The 23,572-nt window shown below is 31.4% G+C and overlaps 1 protein-coding gene and 1 non-coding gene across 2 annotated transcripts; both read right to left on the bottom strand.

The window, feature by feature from the left end:
* Nucleotides 1-13,182: 13,182 nt before the first annotated feature.
* LOC130901692 (equilibrative nucleoside transporter 3-like) lies at nt 13,183-23,548 on the bottom strand. Its single transcript, XM_057813227.1, has 9 exons — nt 23,486-23,548; nt 20,886-21,043; nt 19,972-20,218; nt 18,660-18,710; nt 18,360-18,596; nt 17,265-17,474; nt 14,784-14,869; nt 14,487-14,686; nt 13,183-13,318 (listed from the first exon to the last, which is right to left on the bottom strand). Exons 1-9 carry the CDS (start codon nt 23,511-23,513, stop codon nt 13,210-13,212), a joined length of 1,326 nt encoding a protein of 441 aa, XP_057669210.1. The 5' UTR covers nt 23,514-23,548; the 3' UTR covers nt 13,183-13,209.
* Nucleotides 18,874-19,031, bottom strand: LOC130902812 (U1 spliceosomal RNA). The gene has a single exon (XR_009060468.1). It is a non-coding gene; the product is annotated as a U1 spliceosomal RNA (small nuclear RNA).
* Nucleotides 23,549-23,572: the final 24 nt, after the last annotated feature.

Raw genomic sequence — 23,572 nt, 5'->3', positions numbered from 1 at the left:
TTACTTTTGTATTTATCGGCTGAGAAATAATTAATTAAGATTGTCGGTGGTTCGTACTAAATGTTCTTGATCTTAGGTCTCTTCTGTTTTAAAATTAGTTTTTTTTTTGTAGTTTTATTAGAATTTACAAAATAGAGTTATAAATTTTAATTAAATTATTTCGGTCTTTTTTATCATTTATAGCTTTTTCGTTTTTCGTGAACCATTTCTAAAAATTCCCTTTTTCGTGTATTAGATTCCGTTTCAAGAATTTTGGAATCTTTATAATTAGAATTTATGTTTTTTTGATATTTCACGGTTCGTTAATGCAGTTCTATTTTTTTATCGTATTGATGACCTCTTAGTCTATTTTCTAAGTATTGAGAGGTTTGCCCTATGTAGATAGAGTCACAATTAGTACAAGGCACTTGATATATGATATTACTCTTTTGTCTTTCGGTGTTTTAGATTTTAATTTAGTGAAATATTTGGATAATGTATTATGTCCTTTATGACTTATACTAATATCATATTTATTTAAATAATTCAATAATTGTTGTACATATTGTAAGGAAAAATGTTTTATGTTTTGATGTATCGTTTCTGTTTTATTTTTAAATTGATTGTAGTACCTTTTTTCCGGATAATTATTTTCTTTCAATGCAGATTTTGCGTTTTGAATAGCTAAGCATCTAAATTTCAGGATCTGATAGTTGGACAGATCTATCAGTCAAACTTATTTTCACTGATCCAAGATGGTTTCGTACATCATTCTGTTCTTGTGTTTTAATTGTTAATTTTATATAATGTGACATCAAGAAAATTGATTCTATTATTTTACTCAACCTCGATTGTGAATTGAAGTTTTTTATGATAAGAATTGAATTTTTTATTTATGTTTCCGATTAGATTCTTTGGTACAACAGTAATGCAATCATCTACATATCGAAAAATAACCAGATTATTTTTATCAAGTTTGCTTAGGACAGTGTCCTTAAGAACTTCCATTACCAATTTTGCTATAACACGTCAAAATTTATCTTTTTTTTAAAAATTATCAAAAAATAATAATTTTAAAACAGAAGAGACCTAAAACAAGAACATTTAGATGCATTAATATATCAAAAGGCATAAGAAATTAAAGAAATAGAAGAGAAGAATAGAAAGCGATAAAAACTGCTAGTGGAGCGGATATTGAAGAGAAATGATATGGAAAACAATATAATCAGTATACAGAGGTCATATTGAAACGATGCCAGAAAACAGATGGTGAAATGGGCAAAAAAACGGAAACCAAGTATACGGAGATCACTAAGCAGCCACCAAAAAGATGATTGATGGTATGAGAGTTAAATCTCAGCTTCTTAAGAAGAGCTCTGGAGGAGGCTTATTAAAAATTAAGCAGGTAATTGTTTATACAATAGGATTAGGAATTTAACAAAACTTCTAATCAATTGTTAGGTAATGAAATAATGGATTAGAAATGAGTCTGGATCTGTTAATAACCATTTCAAGGAGTATAGTAGGTATTGCCTAGCACTGTATAGATAATTTGAAATCATTAAAAAATATTTCCAACTATAGATTTAGTATATATAGGTATGTTAACTTGGTAGGTTTCAGTGTACTTTAGAAATCTTAAGATGGCTCTATGGGATATAATGTTGCTATAGGTATAGCAAGACTTATTAAACAGTATGTTTATTAAGCAGTAATTCTATTCTAACTTTATTGAAAACTGCTTTTTTCGACTTCTTCCCATAGCTTTAATCAAATTATTCACTGTCAATAAATACAAATTAGGATACATAGACTATATTTCAAAATCCCACTTAAACTTCCAGATTCCAATAATCATTAATAAATCCAAACCATCGCCGACCACCTCTCGCTTCTCGGCCTGCCGAGAGGGGTCAATCGTCGGCCCGTTTGTGGTCTGCCCCCGAGGAGGAGCGAGAGGCGAAGAGGCTCGCGCGGCGGTACCTTTGAGACGCCTTATACGGTAAGTAATTACCGCCTTAGTACCTATCCAGTACCACCATCGACGGGTACGACGCGATAGTACCGGTATTGGTACTGTTGATTAGTATCGATTCTCGCTTGTTCGCGGTGCAGTTGGGTATGCAACCCAGTATGCTGTTTCAATTGTCGGAGAATCGGGGAGGCCAATAGATATAGAAATTTCTTAGAATGATGAATATACAACGTAAATTGGTACAATTTTTGTTATACATAATGGTTGATAAAAAAATTATCATTATAAAAGGAATTTTGATTTCGAGTTTTAGAGGATTCCATAAAAGACTGCTTTATAACCTCGTCATTGTGCAATAAAATATTATAACTATTTTCCGAACATCAATCTTTCCACCAAAATGGAATAAGTTGAGCAATATAGAGGATATATGTAACGCTCTATGTAAAAGTCTTTGCGTCCTAGGAGAGGAAACAGGGAAAATTGAGGTCGTTTAAATGTTATTAGATTATATCTTTGTTAAAAATAATCTCACACTCCCAGGGGATAGTACTTGTAATTGAACTTTATGTATTCAATTATAATTTTGAAATTCATTATAATAACACATTATAATATTTTCTAATTCATACGCCAAATTTGTCAATCCAGTTTGAGACTTTTCTGTGGATATTGATAATATTAAGGCACAATTGTGACAAAATAGAAGAAATACAATACAAGTTCACGACTTCTTAGTCTTCGAAAAGGAAAATGTTAGTAAGAAGAAGTCATTAATTAAAATTCTGATAAGAAATGGACTGATGTAGGTACACATATTGACAAAATAATTAAAAGTTTTCATTTCCAGGAAAGGTTAATTGTTGTTGCGCGCGTAACACATTTACTGTTAAGACAACAGATGATGAAATTGAAGAAAAATTAGCTAATTATAAAAATGTTCATGAGTCCTAATAAAATACTATTTGCATTTATTCAATATGAAAATAGAATATATTAATAGTAAATTTAAAATTATCTTGTTTGTAAATAAAATATAAAAAGGTTGACGCTTTAGATATAATTTATCAAGTAACATTCTCAAATTATCAAAGTATCAAACCAACACCAAGGACTAATGCAGCTTTTAAAGGGAATTCCGTTCATAATGCATTCATAGAAGTTATTGTTATGGCGTGCAAGGCATTTCAATGAACCTTAAAATATAATAAATCTGCTACCCAACGCGCTGCACAAAAATTTGAGAAATGTTGAATAATGATGAACAGCGTATTCTTCTTGAAATAGTAACAGGTAATAAAACATATATACAATTTCTTGATCTTTCCACCCAACAGGTGAGCCGTGTGGGGATTAACGAAGATTCATCAACACTAAAAATGATAAGGCAAATGAGTTTCAAAATCAACGTACATTTAAAGCAAATGGTACATCATAAAATGTTTACCTGCAGTTTTTTTGGGTCAGTTGGATTTTCACGTGAATATCATGTCATCAATCATCGCGTGATTTGTCCAAATGTGATATTTGTTTAGTCTTTAAGCTAAAGAACTATGTTTTGTCGTCGACGTTTCATGACGGACGATTAGGTAGATGAGGCTATTCAAAAATATTTCGAGAGAATTAATGAAGTGTTAAGTTGTGGAAACTTATTGGTTTGAAAAATGATGCATTGATGGAGTTTATGGATGAGCACGGATAAAATAATTTCCCTGAAAAGACGATGTGTAGTTTACTTGTTTCTCAAAATGTATTGCATTATCGATGTATTATTGCATTATAAAATCATTGGTCTATAAAATATAATTCATTTTTAAAATTAATAAAAATAATAAATATTACTTAAGTCTGTTTTTATTGAGTTCAAGCTTGAACCTTACTGACTTACACCAAAATTTCTAATTTTCGAGGTATTTATACCACTAATTTATCTTTGTATTCTCACCATTTTCCTTTGCTATTATTGTGGTGGTGACACATATCCAATTAAAATATCCAATTCCGTATGCATATAAAATTTATCAACAAACATTTTTACAAACCGTAAAATGAACAATAATAAGACATGAGACAATACATGAGATATTCCATACCTATAATCAAGTGTTAAATAAACTCTTTAGAATAATTAATCCATAAATTAGTTTGTACGAGAAAATGTTGCTTGTAATTATCTATCTCCGCCGTAATTTCCTAAATGTCAGCAGCCTTTGGGTTGTGGCAAAACCTACGCAGATTTTTCTTCAGAACACGAAACGTATATAATGCAATTGAAGCAATTAGAAAATTGATTTAATGAAAGGCTTTATAGAAACCTAACTGATATTTAATGTAATGATGAATATGCATCAATTGATTTCAAAAATCAGTTTGGTAATTTAATGAGGTGAAATAAGGTGACGTTCTTTTATACTTAGAATATACACTGAGAAAACATTAACCATCCATTACTCTTATTGTTAATTCATTTAAGAGAAAATACATCCTTGACGATGGGTTAAGGTACAGAGCACCGGAAATTAAAGGAGTATTTGAAGCATCGAAGAAAAAAATTAGAAGATTGAAAAATATCATAAATGAACAATAAAAGATATTTCGAAGCAATATATACACAAGATATAGGAAAGTTAGGTGTGACGAATTCAATATTTATAATTTTTTATAATTGAATTGTATCATTATTATCAGATACGTTGATCTTATTATAAATCAGAATTTCGATTTTGTTTGGACATTCAGATATCAAGACTGTCATAATATCTGATTTAATTAATTTTTCCATGAGGTTTGTTAATATAACTTTTAGATTTATCAAATTGTACTTCTGCGAGCTACGTTTATTATGATTAGTTCAGTGTTTTCTAGAGAACTTTCTCGATTCTCCCAGTGCAATACTGTTTCTTAGTGTCAGATGCTAATTCCTTCAGCTGTCATATTTCTGGCATCTCTTGTATTGTTGAAAAATTTTGAGCTGCTATACGAGAATGGTCTCAGAAATACCTGGCCTAACTTAGAGTTAGCGGTGGTTGCTTGAAAAATACTACTAATCGTTAGCTTTAGCCTCCTCGGATTATTTTCTGTTTCTAGACTTGATGGTGATGTCGGCAGTTAATGAGTGTTTTGAGGAGCTTGACGATTCTTACGAAAAAAACCGTATCGCTGAGAAAAGTGTTTGGAGCTAAAAGGATATTACGTTGAAAAATAAATATATGTTTTCCTTGTTGGACCAGGTACTTCTGGGACCATCTTCGTAGTTGTCCTTATTGCTTCCGAATCTACATTTAGTTTTACTCACTCTGCCGGTGTATCGTCTTTAATTTTTTAGTTATATTTGCAGGCTATTCTTCAGCTATATTAGCTCCTTATTACTTTTTACGTATTATTACTTACTACTATTAATTTGTGATATCCTAGTTCTTATGCCTAAATTTGCTCAGCTTAGTTATCAAAAGATTTCGACTATTATTTTTTTCTGGGATCATCTTTGATCTTTTCTAAATAATTCATTATTATCAGAAGCAGAATCAGACATCGCATGATTCTGAGAATATTCTTACTGACGAAGAACAATATTACAAACAAAAGTATTATGACAATAAATTAGTTATCGTAGTTAACATGTCATGGAAATATAGTTCAGAAAAAACCTCAACTCTGAAGTTGAGGGATTTATTTCTAATGTCGTTGCAAATTATGAATAAACAAAATCCTGTAACTCAAATTATAAGGTTGTTATAAATATTCATATAGTGAATTAGAGGGAAGTGAAAAACAGGAAATTCTAGAAATAAAAAGAAAAAATACAAAACGCTTTAGTAACCAAAGAACAGAATGAAAGAAATACTCAGTGGTTTTATTATTTTATATTCTCATGAAGGCAAAAACAATTGAAATGCCATTATACTGTTCTACTAACCATATCAGATTCTCACAAAATAATTTTGAAATCAAATAAAACAAATTTATGTATGGAAATTTGAGATCTTGTCTACAATTATATAGATCACTATAAATATTTGTCTAATTTAGTTAGAGAATTGTCCATTTTCACCCATATTTTATCTCAGTATTCAGTAATTTCTCTCAGAATATTTTTGATTGAATACTTCAGTTTATTAAAAAATGCAGTGTAATTCTAACTGTCATGTTTGATTAACTTCATTCAACGTAAAATCAAGTATTGGAATCAAAATTACTCACCGAAGTTCCAGTTTTGTTGCGTCCTTCGAAAAAATAGATGAAACCCCAAATATTTCTAGTTTTCTACGGGTTGTTAAACAAAACGAACAAAAAAATCTGTTCATCAAAATCTCAATTAAGCTTGTCAAACTCCCACACTCTGATGGTGGTCTCTTTCTATCATGTTCAATAGCCACAAATTTATCTCGCTCTACCACCCAGAAACAAAAGACTTTAGCGCTTTTAAAATGATTTTTCACAGAGGTGGACTACCTCCAACAGATAAAACAGCCTGTATATATCATAATTGATTCAACAATCTGAATCAATTATTTTCGATGTAATGGAAATTTTTCTTGTTTTGTCTCCTTCTAATTAGAAACAATTCTTGTTAAAATGTTTATGATGATGATACGAGGATATAGGTTTTGTCAAAGAAATCCATTCATCTACAAAGTCTATTTACCCCAAACTTATTGAATCATATGAATATAATTAATAAATATTCTTTTTATTTTACTTATTTATATAAAAAATGAGTAATCAACAAACACCATTATGTAAAATAAGTTTCTAATATAAAAAAAACAAAAAGGATTCGCTCAAACACAGGTACAGCCAATGTATCACCATCTGCTTTTTTCTGCAGCAACTTGCAATAAGTTACCTCAATCTTTTTTGTTTGTGTGAAAAGAAGTTTATATTAATATGTTATTTCATAATGTAAGGTGGAGTGTGTTTCTGCTGGTGATCTTAAATCAATCAGTTATCTAGGTCTGAACCTGTTTATCACTGGGCAAACTGTAAAGCTCACGTGTTTGAGCGCTGGGCACTCGCCGATGACGGGATCTCCAATTTCGTTCTCCTCCAAGCTCAGCATCATTCCATGAGGCCTATAGCTAGGAGATGGCGTCTTTAATGACCATATCTGGTTAAAAGACCAGCCAATTAATTTCTTAAACTAATTTCGCGCCTATTCAAACTAACAGTAGATTAGTGAGATAGCAAAAGACCCATTTCCGTATACAATGCCTTGCAATCAGACTTTTCAGAATGCTATGACAGTTATATTGCTTCCTGAGGTTTCAGATGCTATAGACAAAACCTAGTCTGGTCCAGATTCTTGGAAACTTTGACTCGCCTTCATAATAGATCATATAAATAACATGAAAATATTGAAGAATTAAAGAGTCCTGTCCTGTTTACATTCGTCCTTTTAACATGACTTTGTACCTAGTAAGGGCATTCAGTTGCTTTAGAGATGATTTTCATTGTATTAGTTTACTACTGTTACAGTTAAGTCTTCTCTGATCTGCCCACCCAATAAGTAAGTTCTTTTTAGGTGGAACTTGTAGAGGATTAACACAATTTTCCCTGTACCTATATACTTTTCAATTAGTTGCATACTTAAGCAATATATGATTTGCATTTCAATAACTAAATTTGCATGATACATAAAAATGATAAGCGAAATTAAAATAAAAAATCTAGGAAAATTTTCTTGTGAAAATATGTATATGTAATAAATGTGATTAGAGTAAACCGTATAAACTGTTCATTCTTAGAGAATTTCAGACTGTATAGAGCGGAAGAACAGTAAAATAGTTCACTAGATCACTCGATTTTATCTCATTAGATATCATTTATAATACTATTATAAATATATATATATATATATATATATATATATATATATATATATATATATATATATATATATATATATACAAAGTGCTTCTAAATTTATGTGACAAAATTCAGGTGGTGTTTGCTCATTTGAAATTAAGATGGTTCTTTCCTATAACAAAATTTTCTCAGCCCACTGCTTTCCGAGATATATTAAGCTAGAAACTTGAAATTTTGTAATTTTCCTGCACTCGCAAAGGACTTACCAAGGGTATTTTTTCAATATTTCAGTTTCATTATACGGGGGTAAAAGCAAAACTTTTTCTCTTCATGACCTTTTATGAAAAAAAAGTTATAACTTAAAATTCTTGTTTTATTTAAAAATATTTTTTATTCTTAAATTTTTTCCCAAAACCAATAGCTGCAGTGGGAAAATAATTTATAATTTTTTTAGTAAATCAAGTGGAAAACAGTAAAGATATAAAATGTAATACGATTCATAATAAATGCTGGAAATAACCACCTCTACCTTGTTTTTAATTACAAAATTCTAGAAAAGTCGCTTGTTGTCACTTCGATCATTCATTTACCGTATTTACACAATGTTTATTCAAATTGTAGTAGAGTGATGTCAAACAATGTTGTGATAGTTACCAATCGAAGTTCACGAAGTTTTTAGGTTGTTATTTTTGTGTTATTTGTGTATTGCAGCATGTATACAAACAGTAAAATGGTCGACATGCATTTAGTGTATTGTATGGCAAATGGTAATTCTCGGCACTGAATAATATCCGCAACGAACGACGCCTCATCATCCGCAACCGTTTATCCGAAACTGGAATGTTAAAAACAAATTCAACCAACACTGGTGGTTTTTGGATAGTTAGAAATTTAGTGGTGGAACCAGCAATTTTAGATGGAATTGATTTACAATTAGAAGAGGAGTATATCCTTACCACATCCAATAGGTTAAAGCTCTTTTACCTATAGATTTTCCTCAACGAATTAGATTTTGTGAATGGTTAACTCACAAAATGTAGCTATCACAAATTTTTATCATAATCGCCTATGGACAAACGAGAATCCCCATGAGATTATGGAACACCATTTTTTATTGAACGTATGGTTTGGTATTGTAGGAGCTAACTTAATTTGATCACATTTTTTTACTCAGCCATTAAATTTTTTCGAAAATGATATCCCTAAACTACTTAAAGAAGACATCGCATTCAATATCAGACAGCACATGTGATTCATGCACGATTGTGCTCCAGTACACTTCTAGCGGACTGCTAGGCAATATTTGGATGCAACATATTCCAACCTTTGGAATAGCTGAGTAGGGCCCCAGCATTGACCTCCTCGATCTCCAGAGTTGAATAATTAGTTTACATGACACCCATAGTTGATATCAAAGATTTCGGGAATCGTATTCAAATAGCGTGTGACACCATAAGAAATACACCACAAATTTTTAAACGTGTACGGCAATCCATGACACGTAGGTTACGTTCATGTATTTTGGCTAGAGTTGGTTATTTTCAATATTTATTATAAATCGTATTAATTCTTACATTTGTACTGTTTTTCACTAAATTTACTTAAAAAAATTGATCTGTTCTGCAGCTATTGGTTCCGGAAAAAAAATTTAGAATGAGAAAATATTTTTAAAATAATCAAAGATTTTAAGTTATAATTTTATATAATAAAACTTCATCTTGAAAATAGTATATTGTGCAACAAGTGGGAAAAGTTCAACTTTTCTCACAAGTGTGCAAGTTTGTGCAAACACAGGAGTGAAAAAGTACTTTTCCCGTATGTTACACACTATATTTTTTCTACAATTGCACAAATTGAAAAAATAAAAGTAATGGAGCTTAATGTTTATTTTTATGATTTGTAAAACCAAAATAATACTGGAGTACCCTCTTAATTGTTAAATAATATTATATAAAATTGTAATTGATTGTAAAATTTTGTATAGTTGAACCCGGAACACAATTTCTTTTTATCAAATTTTCTGTTATGTTAATTTTAGATGTTGAGGGTTGATCGTTCATATACGGTATATTTTTCTCAATTTCTGTAATGGGTTCGAGTGGTTTTTCAATGGAGTTGGCGATTTTATTAGCAACGTTAATTTTATTTTTAATAGACTCTTCGACGTATTCTTCTGCCACGGTACTGGATTGCCATCCTCCATGGCGCTTCAAGATTAATATGTCCCCTCTTGCATTTACTAAAATTGTTACCTAAGAACGTCTGAAGTAGTGACCTATGTATAGATGGGGGTTTTCTAAATTTAAAAAAATTACAATAGCCATACTACCGGATTTGTTAATGCCAAATACCTTCTAGTACATTTTCTGCGTTGGTAATTTGAAAAGCAACGTTTTTCTGGGAAATCAATCGGTCAAAGAGCAGCATATTTTTTATATATCTCATGGAATTCTCCCGTTACAGTGAACGTTATTGACTTTTTTGTTTACGTGTTATCTAATTTCACAAGTAAAGCTCAATTTAAATCCTCTGATTTATCGATTCTTAACTTCCACAACTCCTCTCTACGCCTAAAGCTACTGCTGTCTGCAAATTAAAAAACCAGAATTAGAATTTCACAAAAAAATTCTTGCAATACTGAGCTCCAAGTGGATTTTTAAAATTATTTAATCCTTTTTATCTAGGTATTGAAAAACCCACTAATTAGAACAATCTATGTTAAGTCAAGAAAAAAATAAAATTCTAAATAAATTAATTTTTATCAATAGTAATTCTTGTTTGGAGCTTCGTTTAAAACTCTCTGCAATTGGCCTGCTGACGTAATTGCCGGATTTTCTTTTCAAACATGAACGTCATTTCTGATACGTGACAGTATTTTTTATACTGATAGTACTTCGTAACATTGAATATGGTGACCAAAGTGTAAAAGCCTTTAAAGTTTTCGACAACTCCTCAAAGTATATCAAAAGTACACTTTCGGAAAAAGATTTTATTTTTGCATTTCTTCTCCATTCCGTAAATTTCTCGTATGCTAATTTATATTTTTTTCTTGAAATCTCCGCCAACAAATCTAAAGTTACCTTTGCTGCTTTTTTGATATCTCTGGCAGAGTATTATCAAAATCGTCACTACTGTCAGTATTCATATTATTTATTATAAGATGATATAATTATGTCCTACTTACATAATATTTTATGGAAATTGCGATTTTATTAAACCACGAATGAAAATTACCTTAAGAATTTAAATACTCCTATAATCTGACAATTGTGTCAGTTGACAATAGTTTTCGTTGCAAAATGTGGTTTCGAAATAAGGAATATTGATATATAAATACCCGTAGTTACACCTTTGCACTAAAAACACATTTTAAGTTTGGAATAAGAATAATAACTCAATTTTAGTCACCATAGTGAGAGTCATTTCTCGGGGGAGGCTGAGGAAATTTTGTTATAGACAAGACTCATCGTAATTTCATACGACCAATCACCGCCTGAATTTCGTCGTATGAATCAAGACGCACCCAAACATCTTGTATAACAGTCTATACTATCTTAAACGGTTCATAAGGAAACTGAATTAACCATAAAAATTAGACCTTAACAGTCGTTATGATAAATTGAGCGCGCGCTCTCGCCATTACTTTGAAAGTATATTCATCCGCCATTTTTTCAATAATTCACGCTCCCACCATATATTTAATAGAGCTGGAAATACATATATAGGTCTACACACTTAGTCCACCGAGTTTCTACTTTTTATCATAAGTGTTTATAGAAAAACTTCCAATCAAAGACTCGCAAATGATGCTGTAGGACGAAGCACATTCGAGAAGATATTCACGTAACTTGTCTTTAGGCTTTTTACTTATTTATCTACTTAAAATAGCATTCAATTTAAATAGGGAAACATTTTTCCTTTTTTTTTTAATTAAATATTTATTACGTGATATTATTTCAGATAATATTTGGAAGGTGGCTGAAACTAACGTAGCGAAAGTAGTCTCAATATTTACAAAGTGACTTTTCTATCGAAGTACCCTCTAGTACCAACTGCTATAGTGCCGCTTTAAAGATAATGCAACTGAAAAGCCATATTATGAAATACTTTGTATATAACTTTATCAATGAGCTTTCTTTAATATGGAATACAAATAATAAATGGTTTGTATTGTTGTTTCAACTTATTCAAGAAATAACAAATATATTAATGAGAGCTTTAAGTTTGTTGGCAAGTATTACTGCTTAACTCAATTGAGCTCAACGTAATTACCAAGAGTCACAAGTTTAGGTATCGTTCTTCTAACAGCAACTTCCAATCCATTTTCAATTTTACTTTAGTTACTTGGGAAAAGGACATGACTACAAATCAAGTAAATCTACTAGAAGGACTACTCTGCTTACATTTGGAATTTTCGTATTTACAATTTTTCTCAACTTTCCTGTATATTGCTGAAACATCTCATCGTAGAACGTAGTGTGATGTCTTTTCATATTGTATCCTTTGGTAACTGATCACTTGCATACAAAAAATTACTGTTATTTGTAATTAAATAGTTTTACTCTGACACTTTCTGTCTATTTTTTTATTTGTATTTCATCGTGAAAATTGTAATTATATCATTATCGATGATAATATTAGGAAATTTCGCGAAATTGGTCCGTTAGTCGGCCCTGTCCAGATACAATAGAATTTCGTTCTATTGTATTCGTTTGATGGTTGAGTGCATACAATTTTTTCTGAAGAATTTCCAGAAAAGTCTTTTAATTTATTTGTTTTGTTACTTTTTGTTCTAAATCTAGAGAATTGTTTTGGGATAGGTATATAAGTACATAATGTAGCGTAGTGGAAAGAACGAATTAGTAAAGTAAATGCAGTAATTATTCAAGTAATATTTATGAATGATCTATTATAAATAATTTATAGTGTTTAAATACATTAAGAACGTAAAAGACAGTGTTTATTACTTCACGAATAAAATGAGTAAATATAAATACGAAAAACATCATAATAATTTCTGTTTTATTAACTTTTACTCCGTAACTAACTTCTTGATTCAGAACTAAATTGGTAGTAGTATTCCATTTTCAGCAATATCAGTAAGATTCAACATAACTTCTTTAATAACGCCGTCTACTGGAATGTCCTTCAGTTAATTGAGTAATTTAGCAGCACACAAGAAGATTTTAGTCGTTGTGATGAGTTATTCGAAACAAACGATTTGATAGGCTTTCACAAATGTCTTGTAAATCGATCTTCAAATGAATTTTTGTATGGAATAAGTAAAGAATTGAAAATATAAGTAAAATTGTTGCATATTGAAGTTATAATATATAAACAGGATTTTTATCATTGATGCCGAAATGGAAAAACGAATACAAGAAATTGAGTGCAGAATAGGTGCAAACGTGAAAAGAAATTAATATCACAAAAATATTCTTTATTCCCCTTTATAATAAACTGACAAAAACTGGATTTAAAAAGGCAGCCAAAGTTCCTGTTGTTGTTCCAATTACTTGCGTTGTGATAAAAGCTAATTCTGTCTTGTTACCAGCCAACCTAAAAGAAGAAATCATATTTGAACAATTGAAAGATCAATCTTTTCCGGAATAAGTCATCTTGATTGACTTTCAACAGGTTTATTCAGATGAAAACATATTCTTATCACAGTAATAAGACACGAGAAAAATATTAAAACAACAACCAAATTGTGATTGTGATTGTCCTGCAAATTATTAATCAGGTATTTAAACTGTAAGAAAATTAGAGAAAAATGAGTCTACTAAACAACTGGCAGGAAATCAAAAATTGTAACAACTTCAAATAAAAATGCAAAATGGAAATCATCACTTTTTTTGAATAAAAAAACTTAAATAAATTGTACGAGAATTGCTAATAACAAATTTTCAAAATTTGTTTATGGCTCTATTGATTGTGATTTGAAACCGCTTCTTCAGATGTAGAAAAACTTTTACCTCGCCATTTATTTTTGATCTGTGTGAATAAAAAAGAATCATTGGGTGCCAAACAAAAAAACATTTTTTTCAACTAATGTGTGAGAGCTCACATTGTCGTGATGGAGAATGATTCGTCTTCTGCGATTAGTTTCCCTGATTTTTTCGAGCACTTTTGGCAAACAAATGCCGGTGTACCATTCACAATTGTCCGTTCGACCTTTTTTTAAGAGATTGTCAAATTATGCGATATCAACGCGAACAGGTCTTTTTGACAGACAAATGTTCATGCAATATTGGATATATGCGAGTGAAACTAATGTCCAGGTATGCCTCAATCTTACAGTATGTCATGTCGTTTTCTGGCACAACAGTCAGATTTCAGATGACCTTTACGAAATTCATCCCGTTGCCAAGTGCGACCACGATTAAACTCTTTTATCACTAGAAGTCAAAGCATGTCGATCGGTATACTGCTGTTGGTTTAATTCACGTCGAAAGTCATAGAAAATCATCACACGAACATTTGTTGACCAAGATAAATGTTTCAAGTATCTGTAAACAACTCAAATAGCATTCGTATGATAACACGTTCTGATTACGTTCACTACTAAAAATGTCAAATTTTATTATGGCGATGTCAAATTAGACATATTTACATTAGTGTTACCATATCTCAAAACTTAAGTAGCAACCCTTCTATGTATATCGATCCATCTTCTAACTTCCTACTACCAATATATTTTTCTTACTAAAATTATCTAAGTACTTACTTTGGTAAACTAAGAACCTGTGTTACGGCTAGAACTGATCCAGAAAATACGTATACTCCCAATATAATTATATATTGGTAATCGTGAGGAAACCAAACAGGCAAATGAGATCTCGGTTGAGCATTGCAAAACAAAAATAAAGGACCTATGATGAAACTTCTCATAGCAGCAGCTAAGATAATCCAAAGCGCTGCTTTTTTCTTAAAAATCAATTTTCAGTTAATACATGTAAATTGAATTGCAATATTTAGTCAGTTTATTAAAATTATGAACTTTTTGTATATATATTCCACTTACTGTATGTATTCCTCGTCCAAAAAATCTTCCAGCCAAATTAAATACATCTGCTCCCAAGTAAGTTACAGTGGGTACAAAATACTTGCCTAGATATGAAAAAAATTCTAAATATAAAACAAAACCAACTCCATTATGATCATTGATCATTTGAATTGAGGGATAAACAAATAGTTAGATTGATTCAACAGATTTCATGTACATTCAATAATAAAAAACCGACAAACTAGAATTATAATTCAGCATCCGGAAACTCCTCTTTTCGAAATGAAGAACTGTATCTATAATTTTCAAAAGTTAGTGGAAATAATCGCCGAAATATTCCTCTCGCCCAAGTAAGACTCAAAATATATTAGTACTCCAAAAATAGAGAAGTAAATATGCACTTAGTTACAAAAATACATGGATTGCAATCTGGCAAATGGTGAAAAAAATACAATTAATCATTCATTGACATTTAGATTGCTTCTAGGTCTATTTGGAAAGATAATATATTTTTTTATAGAAAATATTAATGACGTTTCGACAAATTGTCAAATTTGAATAAACGAAAAACTAGCAACTAGTAAAAGTTCGGCTCTGAATTAAAACTACTCAACATGTTTTTAGAATTTGCTCCGAATAAATTAAAGTGAAGTAAATAACTGCGAAGTGCAATAACAAGAAGACATAGAAGAAAAAGAGAAATAACGATTAGTAGAAGAGCAAGTAGATAATGAGCAGTGACAAAGATAAGCGAAACGTGTTAAATAGAAGTAACGAGCTAAAAAACAGACCGCCAGACAACGGAAGACATTCAGCAGGTGTTTGACACAATTGGAAAAGAGCTGAGAAAAGCTTTGAAATATATAAGAATCTCACAATAGAACTATTAGAAATGACCAATCAAAACTGAAGTGCTAAAGAAAGAACAAAATATAGTAACCCAGCAAAATAATGAAATTCAAAAGTGGCTGGGTCACATGCAGAGAATGCCAGATTTTAAAGCAACAAAAAAAAGATTGACATAGAATAGAAAGGAATAAGGAAAAAAGAAGGACCAAGGAAAAGAAGGTATTCTGAGGTGATTGAAAATCTAAGAGAGAGGAATACAGGACTAGAAAACTAAAGCAAAAAGTAGGAAAGAGTGCCTAAATTCACTCGTGTATAATAATCTATTGTGAGAAATTATTTATAGAAGGCAAAAAAATAGTAAGTATATCAGATAATCCAAGAAAAGAAAAGAAAGAAAGGACAAAGTAAAAATTGGAAGTTGTGATGAAGGAAGTGATGGAAACTTATAAAGGTATAATAAAAAAGAGCGACGGGGCTAGAATATAAGAGGTAATAGCGAAGAGACAAGCAGCCCTTGGTACAAATAGAACTATGTTGAAGAGAAAAGAAATGAGAATAAAAACAAAATATTAATGTAAAAGATGAAGGTATAAGAAGATGGGGACTGAGCCTCCCCTGAAAGAGGCTCAGTAATGCTGGAAAAATGGCCAAATTCACATTAGAAACGTCGTGCTATAATTAAATAGGAGTTTATAAAATATGATAATAGATGTCGCTTAAATTTTTTAATCTTATTAATCATTGGCGGATTTCACATTTTAATGTAGGTACATGATTTTATTTAATATATATTAAATAGAAAATTGTCGATAATGTAGAAAATTTTCTAGTTTCGTTTCTTGTTCTCTTAGTTATCGTTTTTCGTTTATTCTCCTCTCTATTATTTAACTAAGTACCTAGCATAATGTTCGTGCCAGCCAACATCATTGCGACGAATCAAGTTTAAGAAATGTCATAATAAATAATATTTAAACGCAAATCTCGCGAGAGTCAGTCTCTTAGAAGACGCGAGCACTGATTTTTTAAGATATACTGTACATCATAGACGTACGAGTTTCAGAAAAGATGTATTTTGTTTAAAGACGTTAACCATTTTTTTATTTCGTTACGTTTATATTTCCATTGTTCTGCCTTTTGTTTCAAACTTTATATTGTTAACATTTTTCTTTTATAACATAAACTTATCATCTAACCTACTGAATATTTGAGTCGAAATTATACCCCAGAAAACACTTACTATTTTAAATCCCTACATTACAATTAAATAATAATTGAAATATTAATTATGATGATCAATTTGAAAATAAGAGATTGAAGATTCAATTAATCAAACTATAAAATACCTTTCCTTACCAAATGTACACCCAAAAATAAGAGAATAATATTTTTGCTCTCAATATATGGAATATGGAACATGGAATATGGAACATGGAATATCAATAAAAGCACATTCATTCATAAAAATTCATAGATTCATAACAGAGTTAAATACCAAAAACAAGAAAAAAATTTCTAGAAACGGTGAAAAACGGTGATAAAAATGAAAAATACATTGATGATGAGAAAACTATGTATATAACTGTAAATGCAGTTATAGATTTTTCGTGAAAAATTTATGTTCCTGTTATGTAAACATGTAAACATACTCACTATACCAAATGCTTGTTTTGTTATCAACGTATCCTTCAGAAACTACCAGATTTGTTATATTTGCATGCCCAAGTCCAGCTGCAGCTGTTGTAATCACAAGTGCAACAATCATTGGCCAGATTCTTCGAGCAGCTTCGTAAAATTCTTTTAGACTATGACTCGAAACGTCATTTTTAATTCTAGATTCTTCTTTCCAATAAAAGTTAATAACTAAAAATATGTGGAATTTCTCATTCATGATCAAATTTGTTGGATTTGCATTAAAAGAATTGATTATTTTTCGATGAGGTAGACAAGACAAAAAACAAGCTTTTGTAATCGTGGTTGCTTTTAAGTACGCGTTCATTCGAGATTCACTTTACCCTCGAACTTCACAACTTGTAGCAGCAATATGTTGAAACACCCTTGACCTGGTACAAATGTAGTGAAAAAATTACATCACTTATTTTTCTTGAGTTGCAAGTGCTCTGAAAGAGTTCGTGATAACTGGTAAAAATCTAAGTAAATCTCTATTATTTACCGGTGAATTTGTGTTTCCACTAATTTGGCATCTCATAAATTAAAAGCTAAAACATTATTTTGGGGTAAATTGTACAATCCGAAATGTTAACTCCCCACATAACACAAGTAAAGATTTATCACACCAGATTGTACAAAATTAGCCAATAAAAATAACGTCGATATTTACATCGAATAGATGAGTTACTATAGTCACGGTTCTTCGGTGGATTCAATCTGTTTTGGGATAATTCAGGAAACTTCTTAAGATTGCAATAAATTGCTCCAAGTTATCTAAAAGTTTATAAATAGCGAAGCAATTGGTTCCTCAACACTTGTGAACAAGCCAAAAAGTTGGAATCATCTTAACTAATCACCGTTGATAAAAAATGCTGTCGTATATTTCCAATATAGCTACCTCGAGCGATACGATTGATTATTTTGCTTTGCTCGCGGGTCTGATTCCGAATCAGTTTAGAGATCGATCGCTTGAGCATGCGACGAACGACAATTTTGAAAGTGCGCATGCGATTGGTCCTAATCTGATTCGGAATTTGAATGAATGAATGAATTATGGATGAATAATGAATTACTTGCCTGGAGAATAATTCATAATACAACATAAGAAAAACGTGAACATTATCACTAACGTTCCACTGATGAAGTATATGAGAGCTACATCTGTTGGACTATCACTGATACTAAGTGATATTATCTGAAGAACAGCACTAAACATGGCGGATATTGAACTGCCGTACATGTTGAATCGTAAATATTTCGAAGGGAATCGTGACATGAAAGCCATATTAGTTACGCTATAAAGTGGATGAAAAACTGGAATATAAGGAAAATACGATTATTTGCTTCTCAGCTATTATTTTCGAAAGTGTCACTCACTTGTAATAACAGCTATAACCGTTATTGATGCTGCAAAAAACAATGTTTGCCCTGGAATCAAATGATAATAATCAAATATTTTTTAATATTTTTTACATAACAATTGATTTACTTGGAGAAATGTGTAACCTCGTTAGATTCTGAAGTCTGGGAATATACTATAACTATTAATGTATACGGGAGCTGGTGTATTATTAAATTATTATGAAGGATTGCAGACTATACGCGTACGCAGTTCCGACTACCAAAAATTCCGCGCCCGAGTTATCCACATTAGGGATAATCGCAGAAATCAGCACAATCGTAGTGTAATGAAAAGAACTCATCATGGGGGAACCGCCTTCATGATCATGGTAACCTCTAGGCCAGTGTACACGTTACATGCTACCTCGAGCTTTACTTTGCATCAGAGCTGCTTTCGTCTAGTATTTGCGTTGCGAGGGTCTCGAAAGGTCTCATATGCGTTCTCACAAATTTCCTTCCAAAATCTACACTCGCCACTTGCTGCTATAATCTGTATGTCTTGCATATTTTTTCTAAGATCTAGAAATATCCTAGAGCTTACAGTATTACTGTTTATTGTAATTAGATATGAGAATCATCAATAAGAATAATTCTGGTTCTTTAAGTATGAAGTATAAATGGATAAGAAAATATAAGACCTCTTCATTTGCTGAGATATCTCAGGATTTGCTGGTTAACGACTTTCTCCATGACCTTGGCAATGCCTGGGACAAAAGAAATCGACCGGTAGTTGCTGGCGACTGTCTCTTTTCCTTTTGTTGGTATGGGTTCACCTTGGGTAAGCTCCCAATCTGCAGGGAAGAAATCTTTTTTATATGATAGAGAATAAGAGTTCACATATTGTACTTGTTAGTGCAACTTCACTGGTAGAATTGAATGGGAGACAAAGAAAAATTGTTAAAAATAATAAACAGGGCCATTTTTTGAATTTACTAGTATTGTAAAATATAAAATTGGTTTTGTTAGCATGAGTAAGTATCGAGAAAGGAGAGGTCTTTTCAACCATAAAACCAACTAACTTATTATTCTCATACTTTCACCTTCTGCTTAAATTCAGTATCTTGATAAAAATCAGAACTGCGTCAAAACGTGAAAATTAATATTTTATAACCAAACATGTTCTCTATTAAATTATACCCTAAACTCAGAATAAAACATATTTATAAATATATTCTGGAAAAAGTGTTCGGTCTTGTTTGATATTTTTGATGTCTCGACTCAATTTTGACATGTGAGTTAAGAACAGTTTACAGTGACCTCATATATATGTTGACAATTATATACTCACATGAATCTGTGTTTATTTTCACAAATAATGTAAAAATAACGAATAGGAAACTTATAGCTCCCAAAGTTACAAGAAATCTCTTCCGGACTGTTATTTTGTAAGCATATTTAGCTGATAAAAATGAAGCTATCAAGCTGGGAAAACCTTGACTTATTGAACTAACAGACACAAACATTTTTTGAAGATATGTCTTGTTCTTCAAATCATATGTGTCATATTGGGTATCTCTCAATTTGTACATCCAATACTAAAACAGAAACAATGATATTAGTAAGATGGACTTGGTCAACTAAAACAGCGTGCTTTAGGCTTGTGCTGAAGTTCAGAAAAACTTCTACAAGACATGGTGAGAGGTTACAAGGTCCAGCTCTTATTCGATTGTTCTGTCACTCGGGGAGCAGAAGCAATGAAGAAACTGCTTCACTCACCAGATTGGGATCAGAAAAACCACCAAGGTGCTCAGAACCCGTTTTTGGTGCCTCTGTGCAGTCTGTTCGCACGACAAATTCTGCGAACATGAATGGCCTCTCCTACTAATCAACTGCTCTACCTGAACAGGTATAAAATTCAGTCATCTAAGAATCCATCTCCATACTATAGGATGATCCACAATGTCACTGGTGGATGGAGGAAGGAGAAACTACAAACCACTTCATTGCGCCCAGTCCTCACACGTATTTATTGTTTAGGCCTTATTACCCGATATAATCTTTTACTCCAATCTTAATCAATTATTGATATCAAAAAACGGTGTTTTCGGTATAAAGAAACATATGGATAAGATAGTTTAGAGTAAAATTTGGATAATAGCACAATATTAGCCAAGAAATGTAAAATAGAAATTCATTGAGAAAAAACAGTATTTCGTGTACTTATATTTGTAGCTGTTAATCATATTTATTTTCAATACCTACATCGTTTGCAACTAAGAAAAAGGATACAGGTAACATTCCTGCTAGTCCAGTGAAGAAAAATAGCAAAGGTGCGATGTGATATCTATCAGGAGGTGCTTCGGGTTCATTATGCTTCGATTTTTCATTTGCATTTTTAACCTCATCAATAGCAAAAGGCGCTAAAAACGTATGAAAAGAGTCATTTAAATATATTACTACAATCTATATACAAAATAATAGCTTGAACGAATTCTCAAATGATTTGAAAGAAATTTCATACAATCATCCAGTATTCTATTAAACGAAGACCAGTTGAGCAACGTGGTAGTCATTTATTATAGTCAAACACTACCAATAGTGTACACATCTCCATTATTATTTGATTGATATTCAATACTCAAAGCAGATTAATCATTTTGTCAATAACAACATAAATAGTGAGTAAATCGTCCTCCTCATGTGAAGCATGGCAGTTTATATAAAAATTGCAATCAGCAATAAATACTTTGTGGAAAAGGGTAACTCTGCGTCACTTCCTCCAGAACTGTCTAGCAAAGAGGCTTCCTTTAATTATATTTTCGATGGCTGAAAATATATTTTTACAAATTTATTTAACTCAAAATTACAATTAACTTCACAAGCGAATTGACTATAATGTATTGAATGGACTATATATTCAAGAACGATACATATATTCATTAAAAAGTTGTTTACAATCATTCGTATTTATAATAAAATAATTGCTGACTAAGTGTTTATGATATTTAAATCCTATTGCGTTTTATTTAAATAATCTTCTGGAATTTTTTCCATATAACTCTTTTTTAGTTTTTCTTCCAATCTGAAGTCAATACACATTTGATTCGTTTATATTTTTATAACTTTTTCAGTGACGTACGCAATGTCTCACGATTATATTTTTAATTAAATCTAACAAAAAACAGTCGAAAATCCTGCACAAATTGAAATATGGTAAATAAAAACAAGTATACATCATAAACAGCCGTGCCTGAAAAAACTGAGTGGTTCAAAGAGGGCTCTGTATTAATAAAAGATCTCCCACGTGGAACGGCGTACGTTATCACTCGCACTGACGCGAATGTTGCCTTTGACGCACTTTAATCACATCTAAAAGGCGTCATACTATTCGAGTGTTTTCTGATGAACTTAATATTTACAAAAAAACGTCTGCAAGATGTTAAACAGAAATACGAAATTGGCCATGAAGGCAATACGTGAAGCGATCTTCAACTATATTTTGGTTACATTCAGAACGACGACAAAATCTGGTCAGAAAACCACTAGAAATAAGACATGGGTATTTGAACAAGACATCGACACCCATAAAAAAGTGAGCAGTGGTTATAAATGTATCTGAAACGTCCAACAGAAGAGAAGATCCTTTTTTCTATAATTATCGCATCACTCAACGTCAATCTATTCCTGTTGGTCAAACAGTAACTGGAGTGTTCTGTATGGAGTGGAGGAGAGATTCATTTTCCGTGAGCGACCAAGACAAACTAGATCTTGCACGATAACAACGCACCCATCCTATAATCCTGATATTGTTCGCTGTAATTTATTTTTATTTCCAAAAATATAATCGCATCTCAAAGAATCTCATCATGGTGCTGTAAGAGACCTCACAGTTGGTGTAACCGTGGTTCTAAGTCGCTCAACATCTTTTCATAAACTACTTTCTACAACTCTTTAAATGCTTGTTCAATTTTTTACTTGGATAATTCTATATTTCTTTCCCAAATTATGTACCGATTCACTATATATTTTTTTAAGCACCTACCTTCCTAACTTGGTTCAGCGGACTGTACCTACCTACTAAAAATAATTTTATGATATCTGAAATTCAACAGAACCGGCGAAAAATTGAGATATATCTGATAGAAAATTATATATACGATAGCAATACTAGATGCGTAATGAAGGTCGCGGTATATTTTGTTCCAAAAACGCGCAGATGAAGTTCAATTCAGTTTGGTTCGAAACTAGTTACAGGTCAGCTGATCACTTCAATTAAACTTCTGTCGGGAGTCTCACCGTCTTGGTTCATTATTGCTGTTTCCCTTTAATTTTTGGAGAGATAGCAACCATAAAGAAAATAAATGATACAATAGCTAAAGCCTATCATAATGTCCAGCGATGTGCAATATTCATCGTATGCAATATTTTGACCTTTGAATTATAATGTCGTGCACGTTGTCTTGGAAAATGAGAAATGACTTTTATTGATTTCATTTATTCTTTTAAGACTACTAGAAATATATTAAAACTAGATATCAATGAACAACAACAAGTTTAAATATAGAAAATGACAAACACTAGAAACTCAAAGAAAAACTATTAAAATAGAAGCAAACAAGAGAAAGATAGACGGAACACTCTTGACATTTGCTACACTTAAATACCAAAGGAATGTCTTTATATCACATATTTTTCTACTCCTAAAAGTTCATGAAGATATAGGTACAAAATGGAACAGATTGATAATTTCATTCCCATTTCTGTAACACGTAATAGCACCAGAAGAAGTCCACTGACACGCCAGAGAATTTTTTTCTTAAGCCCAACTAAAAAATTAACGAGAAACCTAATCAGTATCTTACCTTGTTTGACTTGAACAGCTATCACCATATTTAACTCTAGAGAAACTACAAAGGTATTTTGCATTTATTCGAATTTAATTGTTTATG

The sequence above is a fragment of the Diorhabda carinulata genome, chromosome X, assembly GCF_026250575.1.
Source record: "Diorhabda carinulata isolate Delta chromosome X, icDioCari1.1, whole genome shotgun sequence".
NCBI classification, from domain to species: domain Eukaryota; kingdom Metazoa; phylum Arthropoda; class Insecta; order Coleoptera; family Chrysomelidae; genus Diorhabda; species Diorhabda carinulata.
Note: the sequence above shows the minus strand (reverse complement) of the source record. Positions and strands in the feature narration are given on the sequence as shown.

What these genes read in the sequence shown, in the direction of transcription:
- LOC130901692 (XM_057813227.1), bottom strand. Translation starts at nt 23,513, where the DNA reads ATGGTGATAGCTGTTCAAGTCAAACAAG. An exon ending in AGCTGTTCAAGTCAAACAAG is followed by an intron (nt 21,044 to 23,485) that starts GTAAGATACTGA and finishes ATACGTTTTTAG; the next exon opens with CGCCTTTTGCTATTGATGAG. An exon ending in TTTTCTTAGTTGCAAACGAT is followed by an intron (nt 20,219 to 20,885) that starts GTAGGTATTGAA and finishes TTTCTGTTTTAG; the next exon opens with TATTGGATGTACAAATTGAG.